This window comes from Squalius cephalus (assembly GCF_949319135.1).
Source record: "Squalius cephalus genome assembly, chromosome: 21".
In the NCBI taxonomy this organism is placed as follows: Eukaryota; Metazoa; Chordata; class Actinopteri; order Cypriniformes; family Leuciscidae; genus Squalius; species Squalius cephalus.
This window is the reverse complement of record NC_137142.1, coordinates 18,725,029-18,750,619: the sequence shown is the minus strand read 5'-3', so window position 1 is coordinate 18,750,619 and position 25,591 is coordinate 18,725,029. Positions and strand designations below refer to the sequence as shown.

Genomic DNA, 25,591 nt, shown 5'->3' with positions numbered 1-25,591 from the left:
GCGCGCTTAAGACGGGGTGGGCTCGACCGCTTCAGTGCGCAGGGGGAGGAGATGGGGACGCGCATCAAATGGTACATTCTGGAATAATAATAATAAAAAAAAGGTTCCTGCTGTACCCCTTAGCAGGATGCTGATGAACTGTTTTCAAATATTAATGCTTAAGGGTGGGGTGAATTAGAAAACAGCAGTCGAAAACCAAAATTATGCGTTAGCTATAACGGTAAGTATATATATATATATATATATATATATATATATATATATATATATATATATATATATAGTAGCCTAAATATGATTTAAATTCAATTCATATTTATTTGTATACATTTATTTATTCACAATACACATCGTTTCATGTGTCTACAATACAATTTAGAGTGATCTGTTATCAGGGGTACTCTGGTAATAGTACTCTGATAACTGTGTCCAAGTTTTGCATTTCAGAAATGTACATAGGCTATACAAATCGCGCAGTTATAGCTAACTTGATTTCGATCAATCTAATTTATATGTCAAAGTTTGTCTTGTTTAAACGAGTAAATGGTGGAATATTATACAAGGCACGGCAAGAGATTTATTACGTTTATTAGGCCTACGTTATATTGTGTACGTTTTCTGCTTGTTAATTGTGAGTGTAAGAGCAAATATAAAAAATATTTTATGATAAAATGTATTTTTATTTTTAATACGGCTCTATGAAATACTTGATTCTGATTTGTTAATCACAGTATTTAGCGAAATAATAACCATTTGCCGTGGCAAGAATATGTATAACAACTTAGATCATTCAAACACACTTGACAACATCCATCCATCCAGTAGCTGTCTATTAATAGGGATAATGTAGTCAGTATATCATAGTTTTGGACAGGACATACTCTACTACTATATTAACTATTTCTGCTTTGAGCACAGAACAAATATGAATTGCAACAAATATTAGCAATGATGGTTTATATTCAATATTCCTACCAGCTCTCCTGGGCTTTTAAAAAATTCATAGCCAAACAGCAGGCATCTCGCCTAATGACAGTGACCTTTAAGAAAGTATCTGCATTCAAAAGCATGTCAATACACAGCTTTATATACTCACAGGCTCTATATTGTTCCACATTGTTTTGAAAATGTATATATATATATATATTAGCACCTAATATGATTATATAACCATGTCCAATTTGTGAGACATTGTTCAACACTGATAACTGTATTATTTGTTGTAAACTGGGCTTTCTCTGTCTTCGCTTTTTACTCTGCTCTGAGAGAAGTGCTTGTGTATTTCCTGTCAACTGGGATGTCATTAGATTTCTGAAAGTACTGGAAGCCATTCAGAGCACTTACTGGAGAAACGATGAAAGGGAGAGGGTGAGAAACACATTTGGGAAATCAGCTTTGTAATTTCAGAGCGTCGAAAGAAAAACAGATTGTGCCTGAAATACCAATAAGGACTTCATAAGATATGAACCTGACAGTATTGGCACTGTTATCGTAATCATAATCCCATCCGGCTACCTTAAAAGTCGCCATGGTTACCAGCTGTTGCCATGTGCCCATTGTTCTGGTTAAGAACATGAGAATGTGCCATCATGCTAGAAATAACAGTTCCCCATCAGTGTCTCTCTCCATCTATACCATTATTTCCTATCCTCTTTTGTATCTGCTCATTGGACCCCTCAGTCTTTCCTGTCCATTTTACATTAAATACCAGCCTAAAAATAGGAACAAAAAACTTTCAGTGTTAACTGGAGCCGGGGACTGAGGTTTAATGATGTGTATGAGGTCATCTACTCTAATTCTCAAAGCTATAACATGACAGAAATGTCACTGACAATTAAGAGACACAGAAATGTCTAAATAATTTGGATCCCTCTTTCTCTCTGGGTTTAAATTGGAATTATGGGTTTTGACTGCTACCATCTCTCTATTTATTATCCATTTGACTATTAATAATTGACAGAGCAAATGCAAGGACACACACCTCCACTAGCTAACTGCTAAAATAGATACTGATCCCAACACATAAAATCAATGGATCAAATGCTCGAACAAACATATGAAAGTAGGAACATGGAAAATATGATATCATTTTAAACCCTAAAATGCATAGTTAAAATAATTAAAATAAAATAATTAAAAATGGATTTCATTTGAATTTGCTTTATTTCATCTGGTATCTGGTTTTATGATCACGTTTTAGTTTTGTATTTTTATATATTATAGTATAGAATTTATTACATAAACTTTTTGGCTACAATGGCCATGGGTTTTTACAGAAGCTGCATCTTAATTGGTATTTAGCTACAGGCCAAAACAGTTTGGTTATCTTTCAATAGGGCTGGGTATCGTTCAAAAAATTTCGATACCAATACCGATACCGATACCGATACCTTGATTTCGATACCGGTTCCTGAACGATACTTTTTTCGATACCAATTTTATGAAATCCATTTTAACAATATTACATAACACATTACCTCAGAAAAACTTCGGTTTTATTTTTTCAGTTTGACTCATGCTCCTTAGCCAGTGCACAAAGGAACAAATAACAATTTTTTTTTATAAAGAGCTCATGCTCACCAAAACTGAATTTATTTGATCAAAATTACAGTAAAACTTGTAACATTGTGAAATAGTATTACAATTTAAAATCTTATTTGAATATATTTCAAAATGTAATTTATTCCTGTGATGTCAAAGCTGAATTTTCAGAATCATTACTTCAGTGTCACATGATCCTTCAGAAATACGAAAACAGTTTGCTGCTTAATATTTTGGAACTATGATACATTTTTTCTTAGATGAATAAAAATTTAAAAAGAACAGCATTTATTTGAAACAGAAATCTGTTGTAACATTACACATGTCTTAAGGTCATTTTTGATCACTTGAATGCATCCTTACTGAAAAAAAATATATATACTGACTAACCAACACATTTTTGAACGGCAGTGTACATTCAGTAGGTCATTATTGCAATATAAACACTGTCAGAGTGATCAACAAGGTATCTCTTCATTTACCAGTCGAAGACGGAGCAACTTTCTGCTCTTATGTTTACTCCGTGCACTGTCAAGGTCCTCATCATATCTGTCGCGGAACCGGTCTTTGCAGCAATTAGCAATTATTTTACCGCAAGTTCTGCATCGCGCGCTGTTGGCATCGAACCTGGAGAAATGTAGCCACACTTTTGATCGACTTAGGGTATTGTGTGTGTGCTCGCGTCTCATATGAGTATGTGCGCGGAGAGTTTGTGTGTGTGTGTGTTCGCGTCTCATTGAGTACGTGCGCGAGTTTGTGTGTGTGTGTGTGTGTGTGCTCGCGTCTCATGAGTATGTGCGTGGACAGTTTGTGTGCGCGCGCGTGTCTCACATGAGTATGTGCGCGAAGACTTCCGCGCGTCTCGTGTGTGTAGAGTTTGCGTGTACGTGCGTGAGCGACTTTAGGTGTGTCGTTGTGCATTTTATTTGTATTTGTTTGAGCACTGACGTTGACGAGTTAACCCCTTAGGTATCGAAATCTGGTACCGAACAAGAAGTAATTTTTCGATACTCGATATCGAGGCAACGCGGTACCCAGCCCTATCTTTCAAAATATCTTCTTTTATATTCTGCAAAAGAAAGAAAGTCATGCAGGTTTGAAATGACGTGAGTAAATGTATATAAACAGAATTTACATTTTGGGCAAACTATCCCCAAAATATGATTTTTTTTTTTTTTTTTTTTTTTAATGAAATGACACTCTAAATAAGAAACTAAAACTGCCAGTAGGTGGCGGTAAATGTCTAAATGAGTAAGTCATTGAGTCATTCATTCATTTGAATTGTTTAAATGGCTGATGCATTCATAAATTAAGTAAATAGGTGTGTTCGACTTGAAGTGGCGCTGTGCAGACCTATCGGTGTGACATCAAAGTACCGACGAGAACGATTCGAAAACATACGGTCCACTCTCTAATCACACTCGTGGTACTTTGATGTAGGGCCGGGCCTGACCAGTTTGCTGACATTGGCAAAACTGTACCTGGTGCCTAACAAGCCTCAGGGCGAAAGAAGATGGTGGCAGAGGAAGTACTGTCATGATGAGGCTGAACGGTGGGCCAAGGCAGTCTCCCTTGGCAAACAGGGGCAATGAACAAAGTGGAAAGGAGTGAAGAAGAGGAAGTTTACCTGAAAGGATTTGTGGGTGCTGGAAGTCAGTCAGTTGAGCTTTAACCATCAGAGCTAAATATGACATCTATCCAACACCGGCCAATCAGTGGCTGGGCGAAGACCCAGAGTGTGACCTTTGTTGATTACCAGCCTCCTTCAAACATATACTTACAAGTAAACGAAATACGCAAATTTCCTTTCACCTCAAGTAATGAACCCTGTACAGGCAATTGCTCTCTTCCAAGAGGGGGTCAAGGCAACCAGAAGTGTCTCCCCACCACTGGAGCGAGGCCAGCTCTACTTAGCCTGTGACTGGGAGATGCTGATTGACATCGGCAAACAGCTGGCATTTCCTTTAAAGATTGCTGATGCCACCTGGCTTGGTGCTCTGGTCCTTGTCACTCGAGAAGGATGGGGTGGAGGAAGCCTTTGAACGCAAGCATTTGTGCTATGCAGAGCTAGCTGCTAAGGCTCTGCATAACAGCTGAAGCACCGAAGTGCACCCTGTGGAGGTTGGATGTAGAGGCTTTGTGACGGCATCAACCACCAGACTCCTCAGAGACCTGGGGATTAGAGGTCAGAGCTTCAGCTTTCCACCAAAGCCTCGTCGGGGGTAGCAGAAAGAATTATAGTGGCTATGGATAAAAAAGCAAGACTCTAGCTAGGGCCAAAAGTAACTTAGTGGCATGGAAGTAAACGGATGGGGTGATTCTGGGACATTCTGGGCGTCATGGGCTCATCAGTGAAATGTCAAAGAAGGAGGGTGCCCACTTGAGAACTCCTCTATCATCCTCCCCTCAACTGTTCTCCATGGAGTTGCTTCAACAACCAGCACCGGTTATTGGGTATGTGCTAACAAAGGGATGCAACATCTTATCCTACATGATATATCTAGCATCCATATGTAAGACTTTTTTTTTTCCATCGGTTGATAAAAGTAATTTTATAAAGAATAAGCATCTAATTGTATATACAAATACATTTTAGTAAGGAAAATTCAAATTCAAAAATGTGTTTTACAGGAAATGGAAACAGGCGGCATCTGTTCAGGGTGAAACTTTAAGAGAGAAACCTGTCTTCTTTGTGCATTAAGGAAATGCCAAGCTGGATGTAGATTACCATCAAGATCTATTTTAGTCTAAAAGTAGCAGCTGAGTTGCAGTCAGTGTGAGAGGTTATCAGACTGGGACGGTTTAGATGTCTGGGCAGAATTTTGTCTATCAATAATTGACCTCCTCTTCCTCCCTTGCCATCTCTTTAGGTTTGTTTTGTGTGCGGTTATTTTTGGATTCTGAATTGAGAGCCTCTTCCAAATGGTTGCGCTCATCAGTCTCATCTGTGTTGTCATAGAAACACTCCGACACCTATTAACCCTTTCAGTTTCAGGAAGAGATGAAGAGGAAGATTGATCTGACTTCAGACAAATCAATACAGCTCTCTGGTCTTTTCTCTGGGAGAGATGAAAACGTAGGCTACTGATGAAATGGCAAACAGCATCTTTTCTTAAAATAAACTTTATTAACAACATTCTATATATGTTTAACTGCAAGAAAAATCTGATCTTTGCTTTTTTGGGAACAGAACCCAGGGCATGTAAACCGGGAAGGGATGTGCCTCCTAACCATGTCTGTTTCTGTCAGCGAGACGAGTTACTTGAGTTCTTCGGGGAAAACGATAACCTTTCAGAAAACAGAACTGTCTGTTTTAGAGACATTCTCTCCAGTCAGCTTCACTTTGGAGGGCTTTCTAACAGAGAAAACCTTAAGTGACTATCAATTTACACAGGACCACCTTATCTTTCATGTCAAATAATCAAGAAAGCAAGAAATAGTACACTATTTATGTTGATCATAGCTTAATTTAAACGTTGTGACATGCTTACAAAATCAGAGGAGCACGAGTGCTGTTCCAAAAATCATATATATTCAGACCATAATTATTTTACACAACCGTTCCATGAACAACAAGTTAATATTAAAGTAACTCACATTTTATACAGTTTGTCTATTTTTGGATCTATCTATCAATCAATCAATCAATCAATCAATCTATCTATCTAGATGATTACGAGTGCACATGAATTAAAAAAATAATGATGTGCATGGTTAAATCAGGTGATTTTATATTTCTATATTTTAATTTAGCCTTGCTTCATGTTTTAGTTTGAGTAATTTTAGTACTTCAACTTTTGTTAAGTTTGTTTTTCATCTTATACTTTATATTTCAGCTTTATTTCCATTAACGAAAAGTATTTTTAGTTTTAGTTAACAATACCAACACTGGTCTGGAACGCATAGCTTGTAGACAGACCAGCCGAGTGATATAAACAGTGAAAAATTTGAGTGCTGTTTGTCTGTTGTATCAGTGCTCTTGGAACACCGCTAGCTAGGCCAATCAGATTTGAGGACCAGAGCTGTTGTATAATGCAAAATGCAACAGGATTAAACACTCCAGTCTAAGTACAGGTGAAAAGAAAATGTGCTCCTGATACCTACCACCTGATGGGCAGAGCTCCAAACACAGGTCAGAGCTTTCACTCTCTACACAGACACAGGAGTCATGATGGGAGCACAGAGGAGTTTCCAAGGCAACAGACTACAAAAAAAAAACCACAAGAAAGGCTGGACACACAGGAGAAAGATGGGAGTCTTTCACACAGATGGAGAACAAGCGTGTGCGCAATTGAGAAAAAAGTTCACCTTCACTGGTCAGGTCTGTTTTCACAAGTCATTCCTTCTTGCACAATCTGCCTGATTGAAATTATAGATGCACAAATATTTAAAGTTACTGTTAAAATGAAAAATATGACTGAAATTGCACCATGCGAGAGGAATAAAACTGAAAACTGCTTTTCTGATGTGACTACATGGAGAATTCTTGTATGAAATATTTTTCTTATAAAAAAAACACCCATGAACAATCCCAAAAACTCTAAATACAGAACAATGGGGCTCAGAAGCAGAGGTGGGCACACACACACACAGACTTACAAAGATACGCACACTTCTTCCACGTTTGTATGCAACAATACGCAGCCTTAGCTAAAGCACCTAAAACACCAGCTTTACCATTTAATATTTCATAACATACCACTCAATGAAAAAGCTAACACAGAGTACTTCCTTGCATCCATGCAACATATGAGGGTTTATTCTGATACAATTCCTCAGATTCTGTAGTTATAAAATGATACAGTATATGCAAGCTAAGCAGAAATAATGTTTTCGCTGTGAGAGAGGTCAGAGGCCAGCATATGAATCCCAATGGAGTTTTGAGAGGATTCAGAAAGCATCACAGCAGGATTGTGTGTTCAGGGGGGAAAAACTGGGAGATTTGTAGGATGGATCAATGGTTTTGTTTGATACAGTCAGATGCTGACCTTAACCAAACAACTCACACACTCAATTCTTTTATTATTTATGACATGCGAGTGTATACGTGTGGTAGCGAGAGAGAGAGAGAGAGAGAGAGAGAGAGAGAGAGAGAGAGAGAGAGAGAGAGAGAGAGAGAGAGAGAGAGAGAGAGAGAGAGAGAGAGAGAGAGAGAGAGAGAGAGAGAGAGAGAGAGAGAGAGAGAGAGAGAGAGAGAGAGAGAGAGAGAGAGAGAGAGAGAGATTCTTTGTGCAACCGAACAGCTGCTCCATTTTTCAAATGAAGAGACAGAGAAACAGAACAATAGCTAAGTAAAGAAAGCAGAAACAGAAGAGTGCATCTGATCACCGGGGAGTTAGAATGTTTGACAACCAAACGATCACATCAGGAGGTAATTAGATGAATCACAGTCATTTCCAGTGTGATCATTAGAGGTGAACTCATGCTCATGTCATTTAACAAGCCACAATTAAAAGCAGGGATTATGATCTTTTTTTTTTTCTTTTTTTTTTAATCATATTTATATATTGTGTTTGCTACACTCTCAACAGTAATTATTGGATACAGATTGCACTAATTTTCATATTAAGCATTTTGCCCACTGCTGAACAGTAGTTTTTGTTTTTATTTTAGTGGCCCAACAACTACAAGCAGTTGCTTTTTTTGTATTATTAATTAAAAAAAGTTTACACTAGCGTTCAAAAGTTTGTGGTCTGAATTTTTTTTTTTTTTTTTTTAACGAATTCACTTATGCTCACAAACGCTGCATTTATAAATTACTGTAAATATTGTGAAGTATTATTACAATTTAAATGATTTTAATGCGTTTTAAAATGGTACTTATTCCTCTGATGGTAAAGTTAAATTTTCAGCAACCATTAGTTCAGTCATGTTGAACAGTTATGCTGCTAAATATTTATGTGGAAAGAGCGATAAAAAACAGCATTTATCTGAAATGGAACTCTTTTGTACCATCATAATTGTCTTTACTGTCACTTTTGTTCAAATTTAAGCATCACTAATAAAAAAATTCTTTAATTACAGGACCCAAACATACACTCACCTAAAGGATTATTAGGAACAGCATACTAATACTGTGTTTGACCCCCTTTCGCCTTCAGAACTGCCTTAATTCTACGTGGCATTGATTCAACAAGGTGCTGAAAGCATTCTTTAGAAATGTTGGCCCATATTGATGGCATAGCATCTTGCAGTTGATGGAGATTTGTGGGATGCACATCCAGGGCACGAAGCTCCCGTTCCACCACATCCCAAAGATGCTCTATTGGGTTGAGATCTGGTGACTGTGGGGGCCATTTTAGTACAGTGAACTCATTGTCATGTTCAAGAAACCAATTTGAAATGATTCGAGTTTTGTGACATGGTGCATTATCCTGCTGGAAGTAGCCATCAGAGGATGGGTACATGGTGGTCATAAAGGGATGGACATGGTCAGAAATAATGCTCAGGTAGGCCGTGGCATTTAAACGATGCCCAATTGGCACTAAGGGGCCTAAAGTGTGCCAAGAAAACATCCCCCACACCATTACACCACCACCACCAGCCTGCACAGTGGTAACAAGGCATGATGGATCCATGTTCTCATTCTGTTTACGCCAAATTCTGACTCTACCATCTGAATGTCTCAACAGAAATCGAGACTCATCAGACCAGGCAACATTTTTCCAGTCTTCAACTGTCCAATTTTGGTGAGCTCGTGCAAATTGTAGCCTCTTTTTCCTATTTGTAGTGGAGATGAGTGGTACCCGGTGGGGTCTTCTGCTGTTGTAGCCCATCCGCCTCAAGGTTGTGCGTGTTGTGGCTTCACAAATGCTTTGCTGCATACCTCGGTTGTAACGAGTGGTTATTTCAGTCAAAGTTGCTCTTCTATCAGCTTGAATCAGTCGGCCCATTCTCCTCTGACCTCTAGCATCAACAAGGCATTTTCGCCCACAGGACTGCCGCATACTGGATGTTTTTCCCTTTTCACACCATTCTTTGTAAACCCTAGAAATGGTTGTGCGTGAAAATCCCAGTAACTGAGCAGATTGTGAAATACTCAGACCGGCCCGTCTGGCACCAACAACCATGCCACGCTCAAAATTGCTTAAATCACCTTTCTTTCCCATTCTGACATTCAGTTTGGAGTTCAGGAGATTGTCTTGACCAGGACCACACCCCTAAATGCATTGAAGCAACTGCCATGTGATTGGTTGATTAGATAATTGCATTAATGAGAAATTGAACAGGTGTTCCTAATAATCCTTTAGGTGAGTGTATATACATAATTCAATTTCATTAAGCTGTCACACTCCATGACAGCTATAAATTCATAAAAACACTATGGAAAAATGTTATTGCATACAGTCTGAAACCTTATTAAATACTTTATAATGTACAATTACTATTGAATATATGTGACCCTGGACCACAAAACCAGTCACATGGGTACATTTTTTTTACAATTGAGAGTTATACATCATCTGAAAGCTGAATAAATAATATTTCCACTGATGTATGATTTGTTAGGATAGGGCAATATTTGGCCGAGATAAAACCATTTGAAAATCTGGAATCTGAGGGTGCAAAAAAAATCGAAACATTGAGAAAATCGCCTTTAAAGTTGTCCATTTATGTTCACGATTGTGCTGCATTCACTCACAATCTCACATATCTTCATGGAATATGATCTTTACTTAATATCCCAATGATGTTTGGCATAAAAGAAAAATTTCTGGCATTAATACTGGCACACATTAATACACATTGGGAGCCAATGGTCTGGGCTGTGACTACAGCAAAGGAAGACTTTATATTAACTAAAAGAACACAAAAGGACATGAGAACATTATCATAACATTCAGTCTTATGAATTAATTTTAGGTGGATTGAAGGGAAAACATCTTTCTGTGCATTACCGTGAACACGGATTATGTTCTTTCTCTGAAAGGTAAAAAAATGTCACATTAGATTTTCACAGTCCACCTTCATGTGTTTTTCTCCTCTCCTGTGATGAAAAGGTGCACTGGTTTTTTGGACTGGAGCATCTGAGCGGCGCGGTCGGCCCCGGCGATGGCAGCCAGTCGGTGCGTGTCATATCGGGAGTACAGGGCCGTGCAGGTGAAGCTGACAGAACCACCACCCTCTCTAACACCAGCCTGAAGCATATTACACACTTCAGTGTAGAAGTGAGGGTATGCGGGCAACCCGTAGAAGATCAGGTTATGGATGCCCTTGATAGTGTACCTGAGAGAAAGAGAATAATACAATTAAAATGCATCAAAAAACAAATATAGTGAAATATCTTACAATCTAAAACAATTTTTCTAGAATATATTTTGAAATGCAATTTATTTCTGTGTTGGCAAAGCTGAAGACTGGAGCAACTGCTGCTGAAAATTCAGTGTCACATGATCCTTCAGAAATCACTCTAATATGTTGATTTGCTGCTTAATTAACATCTCTTATTTTCAGTTGTGCAGCATAATATTTTTGTGGAAACTCTTATTGTTCTATGATGAATAAAAAAAGCTAAATATTTTTTTGCAGCATTATAAATGTCTGTACTATCACTTTTGATCAATTTAAAGTATCCTTACTAAATAAAAGTATTCATTTTATTCAAAAAAATATCTTGCCTCAAAATTTTGAACTATAATGTGTATAAAGTATGCAAATGATAATACAAACACACACCTCTTGTAGAAGTGGAATCTCTCAGAGAAGAGCATAAACTGTTTTTCTCCAGTCTGGAAGTAATGTCGTGCTCGAGACACCTCTGATCTCTGAGAGTACTCGCTGATACTGGCGAAACTGACGTCTTCTTTCTTCAGGTAGTTTCGCAGGCGAACAAAATCAAAGTACGAAGGCACATAGATGAAAGTGTGGGACATAACAGAGTCTCTGTACTGGGGCAGGATCTTATCCACAAAGAACTGGAACCTAAAGAATCATGGGTAATGTAGTTAATATATTTGCAAATAATTCTCAAATATCATAGGTTGACCGACAATAAAATGTATGTAACTTGTATGTAACATTCACATCATAACCATAACACTAAAGTTTTCTCTAAGAGGTTCCTCTGCAAACTGACGCCCTCTAGTGCTCAGAATGAAAAACAGCAGCCGTCTCTAACCTGGCGTCCTGGTCCATGAAGCTGTCAGAGTGGAACATCTGGAATATATGCGGTAGCTGCACGAGAACCTGACAGATTGAGCCCACCTTTGGAATGGTTTTACTGCACACCTGAGAGAAGGAAGAACATTATTTATCTAACATTTATGCATTATGCAGATGTCTTTATCCAAAGCACCTAACATTCCATTCAGGGCTAATATTTTATTAGTTCATGCATCTAAGGGAACGTGCATCTACTTATATTAAGATATTGTATGAGTTCAACAATGATGTAAAACAACCCTAAGACCAGAGGCAATCAGATTAGCTGCCCAAAAATACAAATACTTCAAAAAATGAACAATTGTCAGGGTGTTTGTTTGTGCACCTGGCCCCTGTAGTTGTGGCAGTGTTTGGTAAGGATGTTGGTGATCTGAGGCTCTTGTATGGCACTGAACACCAGCGTCTGTCTGTAATGTGCCGCCCAGTTGTTCAGATTCCACATGCGCACACGAGAGAAATCAACACCGTGAGAGTCCAGCGGCTGCAGATTCAAATGCTTCAACACATGCTGCAACACACACAAAGGATCATGGGAAATTAAGTAGAAGCCTAAAGCAAATATAAAATGCATATATATATATATATATATATATATTGTAACTCGTTAAACAGACAACAATGCTAAATCTAACATTTAAATGAAAACTAATAAGAACTTTTGGAAAACTGAAACCCACCAGCAAGTGTTCCCAGTTCTGCATGAGGAACACATCCGCCTGATCCACAATCAGAAGTTCGATCGAAGACAGGAAGTCAAAGTCTCTCTTCTTATCACCGTCGACACCCAGAACTGTGCGCAGACCCAGTGGAGACGCAATGATAATGTCAGAGGAGTAGAACGGAGAATAGAGACGCATGCTACGCTTCATGATAGACACTCCTGCCCACACAGAGAGAAGAATAAACATTAAGCACAATAAAAGGTTACATTTAAGAGGTGAAACAAAGGTGAATAAAGTTAAACTCTTCATTTTAATAGCATCAGGGGTTAAAGTGAATTACGTAATTTTTGTGTCACCAGCGGAACCAATGGGGAACTTTAAATATTGGCTTGATCCAGCATTATAGTTAATGCCATATCCTCCGGTTTCACAGACAAGGCTTAAGCTAGTCACAGACTAAAATGAATGTTTGAGCTGTTTTAACTGAAAGCAACTTCCACTAACACATCTTAAAATATATCAGTACCATTGTTTTGTCTCAAGATGCACATCAGTTGTTATTTTCTAAGGCATGTTTGTAAAACCTACTTAAATGTCCTATCAAACTAATGCCTAATCTTGGCTTGATCTAAACCTTGTCTGTGAAACCAGGCCTAAGTTTATTCAAATAAAACCTTAGGTTTGAGAGTTACACAGTCTTGATAGATGTGACATTTAAAAGTACACTATAGTTGTTTTTCTTACATTTTTAAAGGAAAAAACTCATTGTGTTTGTGTGTCTCTGCATATTTGGTTAGAGTTTAGTACTCTAACATTCAAACATAAACAAACATGGTACATTATAGTTTAAGATTTTCAGTTCTTGTACCTATCCTGAAATGGTCATCCACATTTCCAGAAAAGATGGCATGATAGTCGTCAGGTCTGTGCAGGTTAGGTGGCCTTTCACCTGACTCCTCTCCAAACTCTTCCTTGAATCGCTTCTTGTTACTGGCGTCCATCTTCTTGCCTTTGGGCTCCAATAGTGTTATGAAGGTCTGGACCACTCGCAGCGCTCCATCTCTGAACGGCACCAGAATCAAAACCTAGAAGATGGAGAGTTAATTATGAGATTGTGGTTGGCTGATTTAAAGCTATTGTATTCATGTAAACAAGTTATTTAAAACTGATTGAAAACCAACCTAGTTTTAACTTTTTTCCCGCCAGCAATTTTCTATCATTTTCACAAAATTTCATGTCCCCTAGAATATTTAGTTATGTGAATATCTAAACATGCAATATATCAAAAGAAAAAACAATGCCTGATTTTTTGATCCGGAAATTCTGTACTCTTTCAGAAGATTCGTCATAGTGGCAATATCATATAAATGAAAACATGGATTGCTTGAAAATTGTCAATGGCGGGGAAGCATTGTTTCATAAATGAGGAAAAATGTTGTCATAGGCCGGGAAGCGTTGTTTCATAAATGACAGAAAATTCCATCAAAGGCGGGGAAAGAGTTAAAAATCAATAAACAACACACTGGTGGTATAAATCTGAAGACAGTGGTACCTTTGGTCTAGTTAAGCCCTGGTCCCGAAAATCCTCATTCACATCTTTAGTTTCCTTCAACTTGGCATTATTTCTAAGCACACGAGTGTTTGCCTTTAACACGTGGTTCAGCACATGAAGACAGTACACACTCCGTACTTCCTTAGCCTCCCTCAAAGGAGAGCGGTTTGTAAAATACACATCCCTGTAAGTACCTGTAAAAACAAAATATGGGAGATGATTACATAAAAACCCCAGCAAAGTGTTATTTTAAAAATTAGGATGTGTGGAGTATAAATTATTTTAATTTTGCGGAAATACCCATGAGCCCAAGCAATTCCTTCTGTAGCTCTGTGACATCTGTCACAGCGCCTCCTTCAGGTCCGAAGGGCTGGTTTAACAAGCGCCAATTTGCCTCTAGGGTTTTGTGAATGGGTGGAAGAGGGGCAGATGAGGGCTGCCCCACGGCTTTGAAACGTTCCAGTGGACACACACATTGCAGAACGCCTAGCTTTGGCCACTGGAGGGGGAGAAGGAAAGAATTAATGGTGACGTTTTGACAGTTCTTTTTGGGGTCAGTAAGGGTCACTTTAAATTCATCAAAAGTGACAATAAAGATATTCATAATGTTACAAAAGATTTCTATTTAAAAAAAGCAATGCTGTTCTATGAATTTTGTGTTCAAAGAATCCTAAAGAAGAATGTTTCATGGTTTTCACAAAAACATTAAGCAACAAAACATTATAAGAAGACATGTTTCTTGAGCAGCAAATCACACACTGTATACACACTGTAATTATATATATATATATATATATATATAAAATCAAAGCAGCAACTGATGACTGGCATACCTTAACCTGAGTCTTGATCTTTGATCCTTGCGAGATTCGGCCTACTTCCTCTTCACTCAGTTCGATCTCCTGGTGCTTCACAAACATGTCTATAACAACCAGAGAGTCACAGAGGCATAGTTGGGCCTAGGTTTTCAACATGTCAAGCCATCTTGAGTACTGGACTTACAAAACAAGAAATCCCACACCAATAGCAATTATTAATGATCTCAGGTCAGAATTTAAAGAGCTGCAGTGAAGAATCATGGGAATGTCTCACCTTGCTCCTGTTCTCCCATGTTTTCCTCTTCTTCTGCAGGCAGATTGGTCTCCAAACAGAACGCTGCTTCATTCTGCTCATCTGTAAACTCTCCCTCCATCTCTCCCTCTTTATTCTCCTCTATATCTCCATTTGTCTTTTCAGGGTGTTCTCTATCTTGTGAATCATCAGGTGTTTCACCCTCCTCAGCATCATCACCTTCCTCCTCCTCCTCCTCTTCTTCTTCTCCACCACTCTCTCCTACTTGAGAATGATTTTTAATTACAGGCCCATTAGACTCTTTCAGACGAAGCACCGCAATTGATAACAAATATAAGAGAGTAAGAGACTTTACCTTCAACCTCCTCTCCGTCATTCTCATCTACAACCTCCTCTCCGTCATCCTCATCTTCACTTTCTTCATCTTCACTGTTGTCATCGGCCCCTCGGATCATGGTGGACAGCAGTTTCTGATAAGCAGACTGCTGCTCTCTATCACTGTCTTCCTCACTGTCAGGTTCACGGCGCTGTGGCCTGTTAGGCTGCAGAAACTCTTTTAATTTGATGGTTTCAAACAAAACATGCCATTTTAACAAGAAGATCAGAACTTCAACCTGAGCAGCAAACTATTACGATTGAACCAGGGACAGCTTCCCTTAACTATGCAAGCCCATTTCTCCACATAAGGGAAAAAAAATGCTTTTGTAAGTTTACTCACCCTCATCTTGTTTCAAACCTGTATGAGTTTTTCCCCCCTGCTGAATACAAAAGAAGCTATTTTAAAGAATGTTGGTGACCAGAGAGTTAATGGACCCATTGACTTTTATGTTTTTTTCTTTTCTTTTCTACAATGGAAGACAAAGGCTACCGTCAAGTATCTAGTTACCAACATTCTTCAAAATATATTATTTTGTGTTCAACAGAAGAAATAAACTCATACAAGTTTGGAACAACTCTAGGATAAGTAAGTATTGACAACATTTTCATTTGGGGATGAACTATCCCTTTAAGATGGACCAAAGCATGTTTTTTTTTTCTTACGTGGCGGAAATGGGCTTTCATACTTGTCAGATCTAGCCAAACATATTTTATTCTCCCTTTTTCTCCTTTATGTAATATTACTCGTCGTGTACATGCATTCAGATTCACCATCTGCTGTCAAATGCTGCTCATTAACTGGAATATGAAGGAGGTTGTTTGACTCGCAGGATCAAGTCAGTCACCACTCAAGAAAGAATACTAGTCAATCATTACTTACCAAGCGCAAAATCTCAGTCTTCTCCGGTCTATCAACAACACTAAAAAGCAAAACAATTATGAGTATGAGTACTTGAAGCTAACTTGAATAGCTTGTACTGTCTACTTTTTTTAGAACAACACATTGCGATACTTACTTATCGTGAAAAGGGTGCTGTTCTCCAAATTCTTTTAGATGTTTCTTCTGTTTCTTAGTTAAATTGGTAACCTCTTGTTTTCCTCGCCTTCTTTTGCCCATGTTTTCTGTTCTATACACACGTGTGTAACTCGCGCTTGTGTTTTCTTCACGGATAGTTAGTGTGTCGCTACACTCTGTCGCCACCTGTCGGCTTGGAATAAGGGTAGCAGAGCGAGAAAGACACCAAGATTGCAAATATTTTTTGTTGAATAATATAATAATAATGAAAAAATTCAAACCAACATTTTTATAATAGGTTTTATCATTTCTAAAGTGTAATTGTTTCCACAAACACAGACCGGATTACTGCACACAAAGGAATAAGACAAGCACTCATGGGATTGATTCAATGATGTTTTAGAGCACCTGTCAAAGCAAAAGATTCATATCATTGGTTTATCTTTCACCTCATTTTGAGATTTTCTCACTGTTACGTTAGTAGATGTTCTGCCACAATATGATTAGTGCCTTTAAAATGCTCTATCATTCCCCTAAGAGTCAACGAATCAGACTTTTCCTCCGGCTGTGCGTCACACAGCTTTAACTAATTACAAACACTGCAGGCGTGGAGGAATGGATCTCACCATCCGTTCAGGTGCAGCAGACGTATCGGGTGTTCATCAGAATCAGAGCAGAACTGATGTTTGATGTGCGTTAACTCGACTGCAGCCGAAAATATCTTGGCCGGAGCGTGTGTAAGAATGTATGTAATTGATTTGATCATTGAAAATTGTTCCATAACATTCAATGAAAACAGATGTGTGGTTACCAAATACGGAGACATTTTTTAAAAGTTATTTATATATTTATTTATTTAATTCTCCCTGAGAGACCCTCCTCCCCACCCCCCCCAGCCTCTGAGAACATGTGGTCTGTGATTATAAAGCATATTCCCCGCTGGTGATTAGGGTGCCTATGAATAACAGCAGGGCTGGAGGCCAGTGAAAACAAGGGGAGTGAAACAAATGAACCACACACATCTCGGCTCAGGGGTGAGTCATAAACACACCAAAGGTTAGAAAAACACAGTTGGGTGCCAGCGTGAAGGCGAGGTGAGTGTCCGTGAACACCACCGAAAACGCCGTCCCAAAGAGACGAAGCGCAGCCGATCTACTGTAGGCCGAGAGTCTCGTGACCACTTCCTGTGATAAAGCTTTGTATGTGCAACAAAAGGCTACTTCATCCACTTTAGCTGATGTTCTGTCTTGTTTTGTATTTATTTGCTAAATGTTCCCTTAAATGTATCTCATGTAATGTGATGTCGAATAGTGGTTTGTACTCAGTACTTTGTATGTTTGTTTTTTTTAATTCTCAATTTGAACTTTGAACTCCCAGCTTTACAGACAAGGCTCAGGCCTAGTCCCAGAATTTAACTGAAAGCGAATTGCACTGCCATATCTTAAAATATGTCAGTGCCATTGTTTTGTTTCAAGATGCACACCAGTAATGTTTCTAAGGCATGTTTATAAGATATCTAAATGTCCTAACTGAACTAAGGCCTATATGCCTAATCCTGGCTTAATCTAAACCCTGTCTGTGAAACCAGGCCACTATGTCAATGATCTGGCTGCAGCATTTAAATTTGTGATGAAAAGGAAGTAGCAACAGATAATGAACATATGTGCAGATGAATTCTTCACATTAAGGTCTATGACATGAATAATACAGAAACTAACCCTTAACCCAGGGGTGTCCAATCCTGCTCCTGGAGGGCCACTGTCCTGCAGAGTTTATCTCCAAGCCTTCAGTCCAACCCCAATAAAACACACCTGAACCAGCTCATCAAGCTCTTACTCGGCATACTAGAAACTTCCAGGCAGGGGTGTTGAGGCAAGTTGGGGCTAAACTCTGCAGGACAGTGGCCCTCCAGGACCTAGTTTGGACACCCCTGCCCTAACCCTACCCCATACCCCATAAAGGCAGCTTTCACAACCAATTATAAAGGCTTTTCTCCACGCCCCTACCTTTCGACAAGCCCATTACTCCTACCTGCAGATACCCACACTTGTTTCCATTTAATAAAACCTCTTCTAAAAGGCAAGCACTTGATGCTGGTGAGACGGGAGGATAAAGCAGCATTAATTTTCATTAGAGGTGCAAGAGGAGTGTTCAGAATATTCTCTGCCTGTTCCAAAACTGGCATCAAATTAATTGCACAATTATAGAAACATTCTCAGATTACGATAATTACACACACATATCAATAGCACTTACTTGCCCAAATTGCATTTAATTGAGCAAATATTTATCCAATTTCCAACTTAATGGAACGGCTTCATTTTTTAAACAGAAAATCTTTATTCTGTTCAGTAAAGGATCCAACACACTCAAATCCCGTTGTTGATCATTTGTGTTGACCTGTTGCAGCTGGTTTGCATGTGTTGGAGTCTGATTCCTCTTGAAGTGTTTTCCAGCTTGTTAAAGAAATGAGAGACAAAACTACAGCACTCTGAAAGAAAAATGCAGACGTTTACGGGACTCTTGTTAAATTACCCACATCAAAATGAAACAGCCTTTCGCCAATAATTGGCAGCAGAGTTAGTTTTACAGAAACACTCAGCCTGGGGCAGATAGTGGCTTATGTGTAGCATGGGGCAGATAGTGGGCTAAAGATGGAAGGCAGCGCAATACATGTGATATGGGGTAGACTAGGGGCAGGATAGCAGCAAACGTAAGCATAGGGTGATATATAAAATCTTTGTATTTTGTTGTTGTTGGACGATTTGTGCTTGTGAAGTCAGATGGCTGACATGCGTTGAAGAAAGTCGTGTTGGGACTGTGCCTAAATGTCTGACTGAGATCCCACACCTGGGGTTTCAGTAAACAGTGACCTGAACTCAGGGCTAATGCTAATGCATCTTTAGCAAGGTAACATTTCTAGAGAGAGAGAGAATGAGAGAGAGAGAGAGAGAGATGCTACTAAATCACAAAAGAAGATGGAACTCTATTTACACCTGAAAAGAGACTATACACCAGCAGAATACCTGAGCTGTGTGAAAGAGCATAAAATGAGAAAGACCCTAACCAAGTACAGGCTGAGTGACCACAGTCTGGCTGTAGAGAGAGGCCGGCACAGGCAGAGATGGCAGCCGAGAGAGCAGAGACTGTGTTCACTGTGCTCTCAGAGAGAGGTGGAGACAGAAGAACACTTCCTGATACACTGTGATCACTATCACAGCATTAGATCAGACTATTTCACTAGATTCCAACAACTAGAACCAAATTTTATGGCACTACCAAATTCAGAAAAATTAAAGCATATTCTGGGAGAGAACTCCAGCTCAATCACAACAGCAGCAAAATATGTGACAGCCTGCCACAAACTACGAGAGTCAGCCAGTGGACAAAACTAAAGTCAGAATCATTCTCATCTTGTCTGAATGTTGGTACAAATGTACATAGGTGTTTTTTTTTTATTTATTTTTTTATATAAATGTATTCATGCATTTGTTTACTGATTGATTTATTGAATTTATTGATTATTTGTGTATGTAATGTCCATTTATGTAATGGCCAATGCTTTGGCAATACTGTACAAGTCATGCCAATAAAGCTCATTTGAATTTGAATTTGAGAGAGAGAGAGAGAGAGAGAGAGAGAGAGAGAGAGAGAGAGAGAGAGAGAGAGAGAGATTGTATGTCAAGGATGTCCTCAATTGGAATGCAAAAAATAAAATGTAAAAACAAAAATGATGGTGTGTCCCTAATTAGGTTAGCTAAAGCTAAGTGTGTGTGTATGTGTGTGTGCGCATTTTATTAAATTACTTCACCTGTTAGTATTTGTTTAGATAGTCTGTTAACCACAGATGGAATGTAATCTGTCTAAATGAGTGAAGGTTCACACTTAATGCCCACAGCAACCCGGAACATTCCAAAGCCGGCGATGACAACTTTATGATTAGAACTAATTCACTCCTTTGTGTCTGCATGCGTTGCGGCTTTCATACAAATGTTCTGAAACTTTACATTGAATGAATCTCAAGGGCAGGAATGTACCATGGACTGTCCTCAGAGTGCTAACGTTAACATGTAGCTATACCGTCTCTGGAGCCCACTAGTTCTCACAAAGATATAAACTGAAATTATTCTTGCATTTAAAGCTCTGAGAATTACAACAGTGTCAGTTTGTTGTCTGAAGGAAATCTCACAACAGCTCAAGTAAACAAGTTTCACCTGCCAATATATAAGCATCTTTTTTTATAGTGTTTTTCATTTTAATTGTGCCAAGTGTTGCAATAACGGACAGACTTGAATATTAGAAGCTGCCAACGGGATGTCAAATAAAAAGAAAAAGAAAATGCAATTTACCTGCAGAGGCGTGCCTGCCTGTCAGCAAATATGTGCAGACACACACTGTTCACTGATGAAAAGGTTATTGTCTGGTTTCTGAAAGACAGTGTTTGTCTAATGGTTTGTGTTTCCTTGACTCTGTGGAATGAGGCTTGAAGCTTCCTGATACACTCCACCTCATTACACTATTCCATCTGAATGCACCTGTTTAAGACAAGTAGAAAATTATGTTGAAGGGAAAAAGTCATACTCAACAAATTGCAAACCGATCCTCTAAAGCAGTGGAATCAACCAGGGTCCGGGGCCCCCTTAGCAAACTTCCAAGGGGGCCTCAAGATGACCGAAAATGACTTAAAAATTTAAAATCAAGATGTTTTTATGTCTTTTTATTCACCTCCAAACTTCTGGAATTCTAAAAACGAATTCAAGTCATTTTAATTAACTAAAACTATTGTAGTTACTTATTTTAATCCTTCAATATTGTTGTGAACAGTGGGAGCCTTGGAGTCAAAGAGGACTCAATACACCATAGTTAGGTTGACTTCTTTGAGAATTCCAACCAGCCCAACACAGCAACTGTGACTCAACCAATGGCATGAGTTTAGGGTGGGGCCATCCATTTGATTGACCAATGGCAGAAGGGCTGGGTGAGTGGAAAACTTGTTTGAAAACAATCATTATTTTTGCAGGTCCGTTTGGTGTCGCTAGTGGCACAAGAAACCACCTACTTAATCTCTTGCATACACACACAGTATCGTTTCACTACATCAATATAAACTCTGCTTCTGGTCTCCCTCCTTTTTTTGTCCATTCCCTCTTTATTTCTAACCAAGAACTTGTTGAGTAAAAAGTCAACACTCTACCTAAATTCTTCATTTATTTTCCCTGCTGGAACTCTGTCATCCAATCTCTTATTCGCTTTTCTTTCTTCCAGCGTTGTTCTCTTGGGTGGAATCGGCATGTCCTTGTCGGGGTCTCTTTCCTCCTCTCCTCTCTTGCCCTCTTTCTCTCTCGCAGTGTCCTGAGGTGGTAGAACAGTAGGCCGTGTAGCAGCTCAGTAGGAACAGTTTGTGTTGAGCTCTCCGAGCTGTAGCTCTTTTATTCTTCTGTTTTTCATTTCACTTTATTTTCGTTCCCTTCATCATATTTCCCTGGGAAAGCAGGCCTGAGGGAACAGATGGAAGGACATGTTAAAGAAAAACGTTCACTTATTCGTCTTGAGTACTCTAGGTTCACAAGAGTCCGAAGACTGTTCTGTGCCTGATTATAAATGATAGAAAAATTATTTACTGTGCATCTCATTTTAAAAGGGATGGTTCACTCAGAAAATTAGACCGGTTTCAGTTGAATGTGGTAGTTCACTATTAGCTAATCGGTAACTATTTTTTTCATACCTCCCAGAGAACTTCTACAGGTTCATAATTAACATGAATTAACCCAATGACTCAAGTGTTACTACATCCTTCTAAAGGAACTACTAATTATTTGGATCAGTATTCTAAAGTGAAAAACATGATAACTACCTAATATTGACTGAAGTCATTTTGACTTTTGGGGTTTTTGTAAGATTTTGAATAGTAATTCCTTCCGATGGATATGGTACACTTTAGTCATTACTAGTGTGTTCCCATAATTTTTACTTTAATCCAAATAATCCAAATTATTTAGAAGGATGTAGTAACACTTGAGTCATTACTATCCAAAACCTTACAAAAACCTCAAAAGCTTATAATGACTTCAGTCAATATGTAGTTATCAAGCTTTTCACTTTAGAATACTGATCCGAATTATTAGTTCCTTTAGAAGGATGTAGTAATACTTTATTCATTACTAATGGGTTACCATTACCTTATATAATACATTGTGCATTATTAATATTAATTATGAACCTGTACATAGTAGTTCTTAGTAGTCTTCAGTGAGATATGAAAAATAGTTACTGATTAGCTAATAGTGAACTACCACATTCGACTGAGCGCTATTATCGTTAATCAGAGTTTCTTGTTAGTTAATACTAGAATGTTAATAGTGTGTTACTCATTTGTTCCTAGTTGTTCATTAATGAAGGAATAGTATTCTAAAGTGTTACCATTATATTGTGAAAAATGTCAGTGTTTTTTTCCATACATTGAAAGTCAAACAAAACATATTTTCTATACAGAAGAAAAAGTCAAACATGAAACGACATGAGGGTAAGCAAAGCATGACAGCATTTTCATTTTTGTGTCCCTTTTAACATTGTAAATGTTAATTCATGTCTTTTAAATCACATTATATTACTGAATCTAAAAATGATCAAATGAAAGATTTTCAAATGACAGTTTGACTTTGTTAGCAAGCTAGCTGCTTAAACTACTAGCTTAGCATAGTGCTAACTGTTCAAATAAAGCTCTTTTGATTAGCTTGAACAACATATACTTTAAGGCCCCAGTCAACAGAATCAATTTTCATCACCTGCTAAAAAATTGAACCGTTCCTGGCAGCATTCTGGCACAAATTCTAAAAACTTTTTTTAGCCCACATCTTAAAGCCGTGTTTATAGATTTTAAGGGGTGTTCAATACATGATACAAAACTGGACCATACGTTAAATTCCTCTGTAATACCATACCTCTTTTTGGAAAGTCTGAGTCAGGCAGGAGTGTGCAAATGTCCACATGCATGTCCAAGGCTTTCATATGTTTTCAATCGCATGAACATGATTATGTGTCTGACATATCGCTGCTCCAGCCTGTGTTTCATTCCCACCTATTTATCAAATATCAGGCCCTGGTAACCTGGTAACCTGGTATCCATGACGACCCGATTGTCACGGTGATTGCATCTGTCCAATTAGTTGTGGTTCATTACTGAGGGATCTCAGCCACGGGACTGAAACAGACCTGATTAGAGCTGAGAAAGGAGGGCCAAAGCAGTACAGGGGGAGATGGGCAAGGGTTCTTAAAGTAGAGACCCCCAGGAGACTCACTCCATCAAGGGCACAACAAGGTCAACAGGAGGTTCTCAGCCTAATCATAGACTGTCATCTCCTCTGAATGTCAATGGTGTAATCAGTGAAGGCAGCATCAAACCATCCTCACAGAACAGAGTCAGAGTCAGCCATCTTGTAAATGAATAGCCACTATGCAGCTTCTAAACTTTGCCCTTTGACCCTGAACGTGGGTGCACAAGCAAGGGAAGTTTCAGCACACGTCATCAACGATGATCTTCATGAATTGAAAGGCTCACAGTCTATTAATCTCTCTCTCTCTCTCTCTCTCTCTCTCTCTCTCTCTCTCTCTCTCTCTCTCTCTCTCTCTCTCTCTCTCTCTCTCTCTCTTGATGTTCTTTCTCCCCGTATTTTGAAACAAATTTTTGATTCAGTTGGAACAAGTTTGGTGTCTTTTGTGAATAAATGCTTGAGCACAGGGACTATCCCTGATAGCCTAAAAAAAAAAGCTATGTTACACCTCTTCTCAAGAAACTTTCACTTGATGATAGGGATTTTAATCATTTTCGACCTATCTCGACACTACCTTTTATTACAAAAGCATTGGAGAAAACGGTTCTTAATCAACTCCAGTCTTTTCTTAGCTCAAATCAAATTCTTGAAACTTTCCAGTCTGGTTTTAAGCCTCTGCACAGCACCGAGTCTGCTTTATTAAGGGTCTCTAATGATATACTGTTAGCGACTGACGCTGGTGACTCGGTGATCCTAATACTGTTAGACTTAACCTCGGCTTTTGATACAGTTGATCATAAAACTCTTTTATCCCGACTAGAATATTCTGTGGGCATCCAGGGAACTGTCCTCAGTTGGTTTAAATCATATCTAACAAATAGAAGTTTCTCTGTTAAACTTGGTAATTTTTCTTCCTCGCCTGCTCAACTCTCCTGTGGAGTGCCGCAGGGGTCTATTCTCGCACCCATTCTTTTTTCCCTGTATTTACTTCCTCTGGGCTCCATTTTCAGAAAGCATGGTGTATCATTTCACTGCTATGCAGATGATACACAAATTTATTTGCCTCTGAAACGCAACAAAGATACTGCTCTGAAATCTCTTTTTGTAAAAATGTGGTTTTCTCAAAATTTCTTATTTCTGAATGAATCCAAACCGATAGTCTTTGGCCCCCATGACAACTTTAATAGCAGTAACATTGATCTGGATCACCTCTCTCCAACTTCATCTTGCATTAAAAACGTAGGTGTTTTCTGGGATCAGAACTTCAAATTTGAAAAACAAATAAATGCGGTGATTAGTTCTTGTTTTTTCCAGCTACGTCTTCTCTCTAAGATCAGATCCTCTCTTTCTGAGAAAACCTTAGAGATTGCTGTCCATGTGCTCATTACATCGCGGTTGGATTATTGCAACTCCCTCTACTATGGCATACCCAAACACTCTATTGCTCGTCTCCAATTAGTACAGAATGCTGCTGCAAAGTTCCTCAAAAGAAAACGCAAATTTTGTCATGTTTCACCTATTTTAAAATCGCTGCATTGGCTACCCAGTGCATTTTAGAATTGAATTTAAAATTCTTCTCTTTGTTTTTAAATCCGTAAATAATCTGGCACCAAGCTATTTGTCCAAGCTTCTCTGTCCACATAATCCCACACGAAACCTGAGGTCTGGTGATCAGAAACTTTTGTCTGTCCCCAGATCACGGTTAAAGAATAGAGGAGACAGAGCCTTTGCGATTGCTGGCCCTAGGCTGTGGAACAGCCTTCCATTTTACATCAGCGCGGCTCAATCTCTAACTGTTTTTAAATCCTCTCTTAAAACCTACTTTTTTTCTTTAGCTTTTAATACATTGTGAGCTTTTGTCATGAATGTGTGGTTATGTCCTTGTTTTGTATCTTGTGTATTGTTCAGCACTTTGGTCAGCCCTGTTTGCTGTTTTTAA

At 38.7% G+C, this 25,591-nt stretch overlaps 1 protein-coding gene across 2 annotated transcripts; it reads right to left on the bottom strand.

The window, feature by feature from the left end:
* Positions 1-9,805: 9,805 nt before the first annotated feature.
* Positions 9,806-16,710, bottom strand: utp25 (UTP25 small subunit processor component). Of its 2 annotated transcripts, none has more exons than XM_079855538.1 (13): positions 16,383-16,710; positions 16,247-16,286; positions 15,344-15,530; positions 15,010-15,249; positions 14,751-14,839; positions 14,218-14,416; positions 13,918-14,111; positions 13,234-13,450; positions 12,381-12,583; positions 12,029-12,211; positions 11,660-11,769; positions 11,218-11,463; positions 9,806-10,767 (listed from the first exon to the last, which is right to left on the bottom strand). In XM_079855538.1, exons 1-13 carry the CDS (start codon positions 16,481-16,483, stop codon positions 10,509-10,511), a joined length of 2,268 nt encoding a protein of 755 aa, XP_079711664.1. In that variant the 5' UTR covers positions 16,484-16,710; the 3' UTR covers positions 9,806-10,508. The 2 variants fall into 2 exon arrangements, with proteins under 2 accessions (XP_079711664.1, XP_079711665.1); XM_079855539.1 differs by having other exon boundaries at positions 15,010-15,252; positions 16,383-16,570.
* Positions 16,711-25,591: the final 8,881 nt, after the last annotated feature.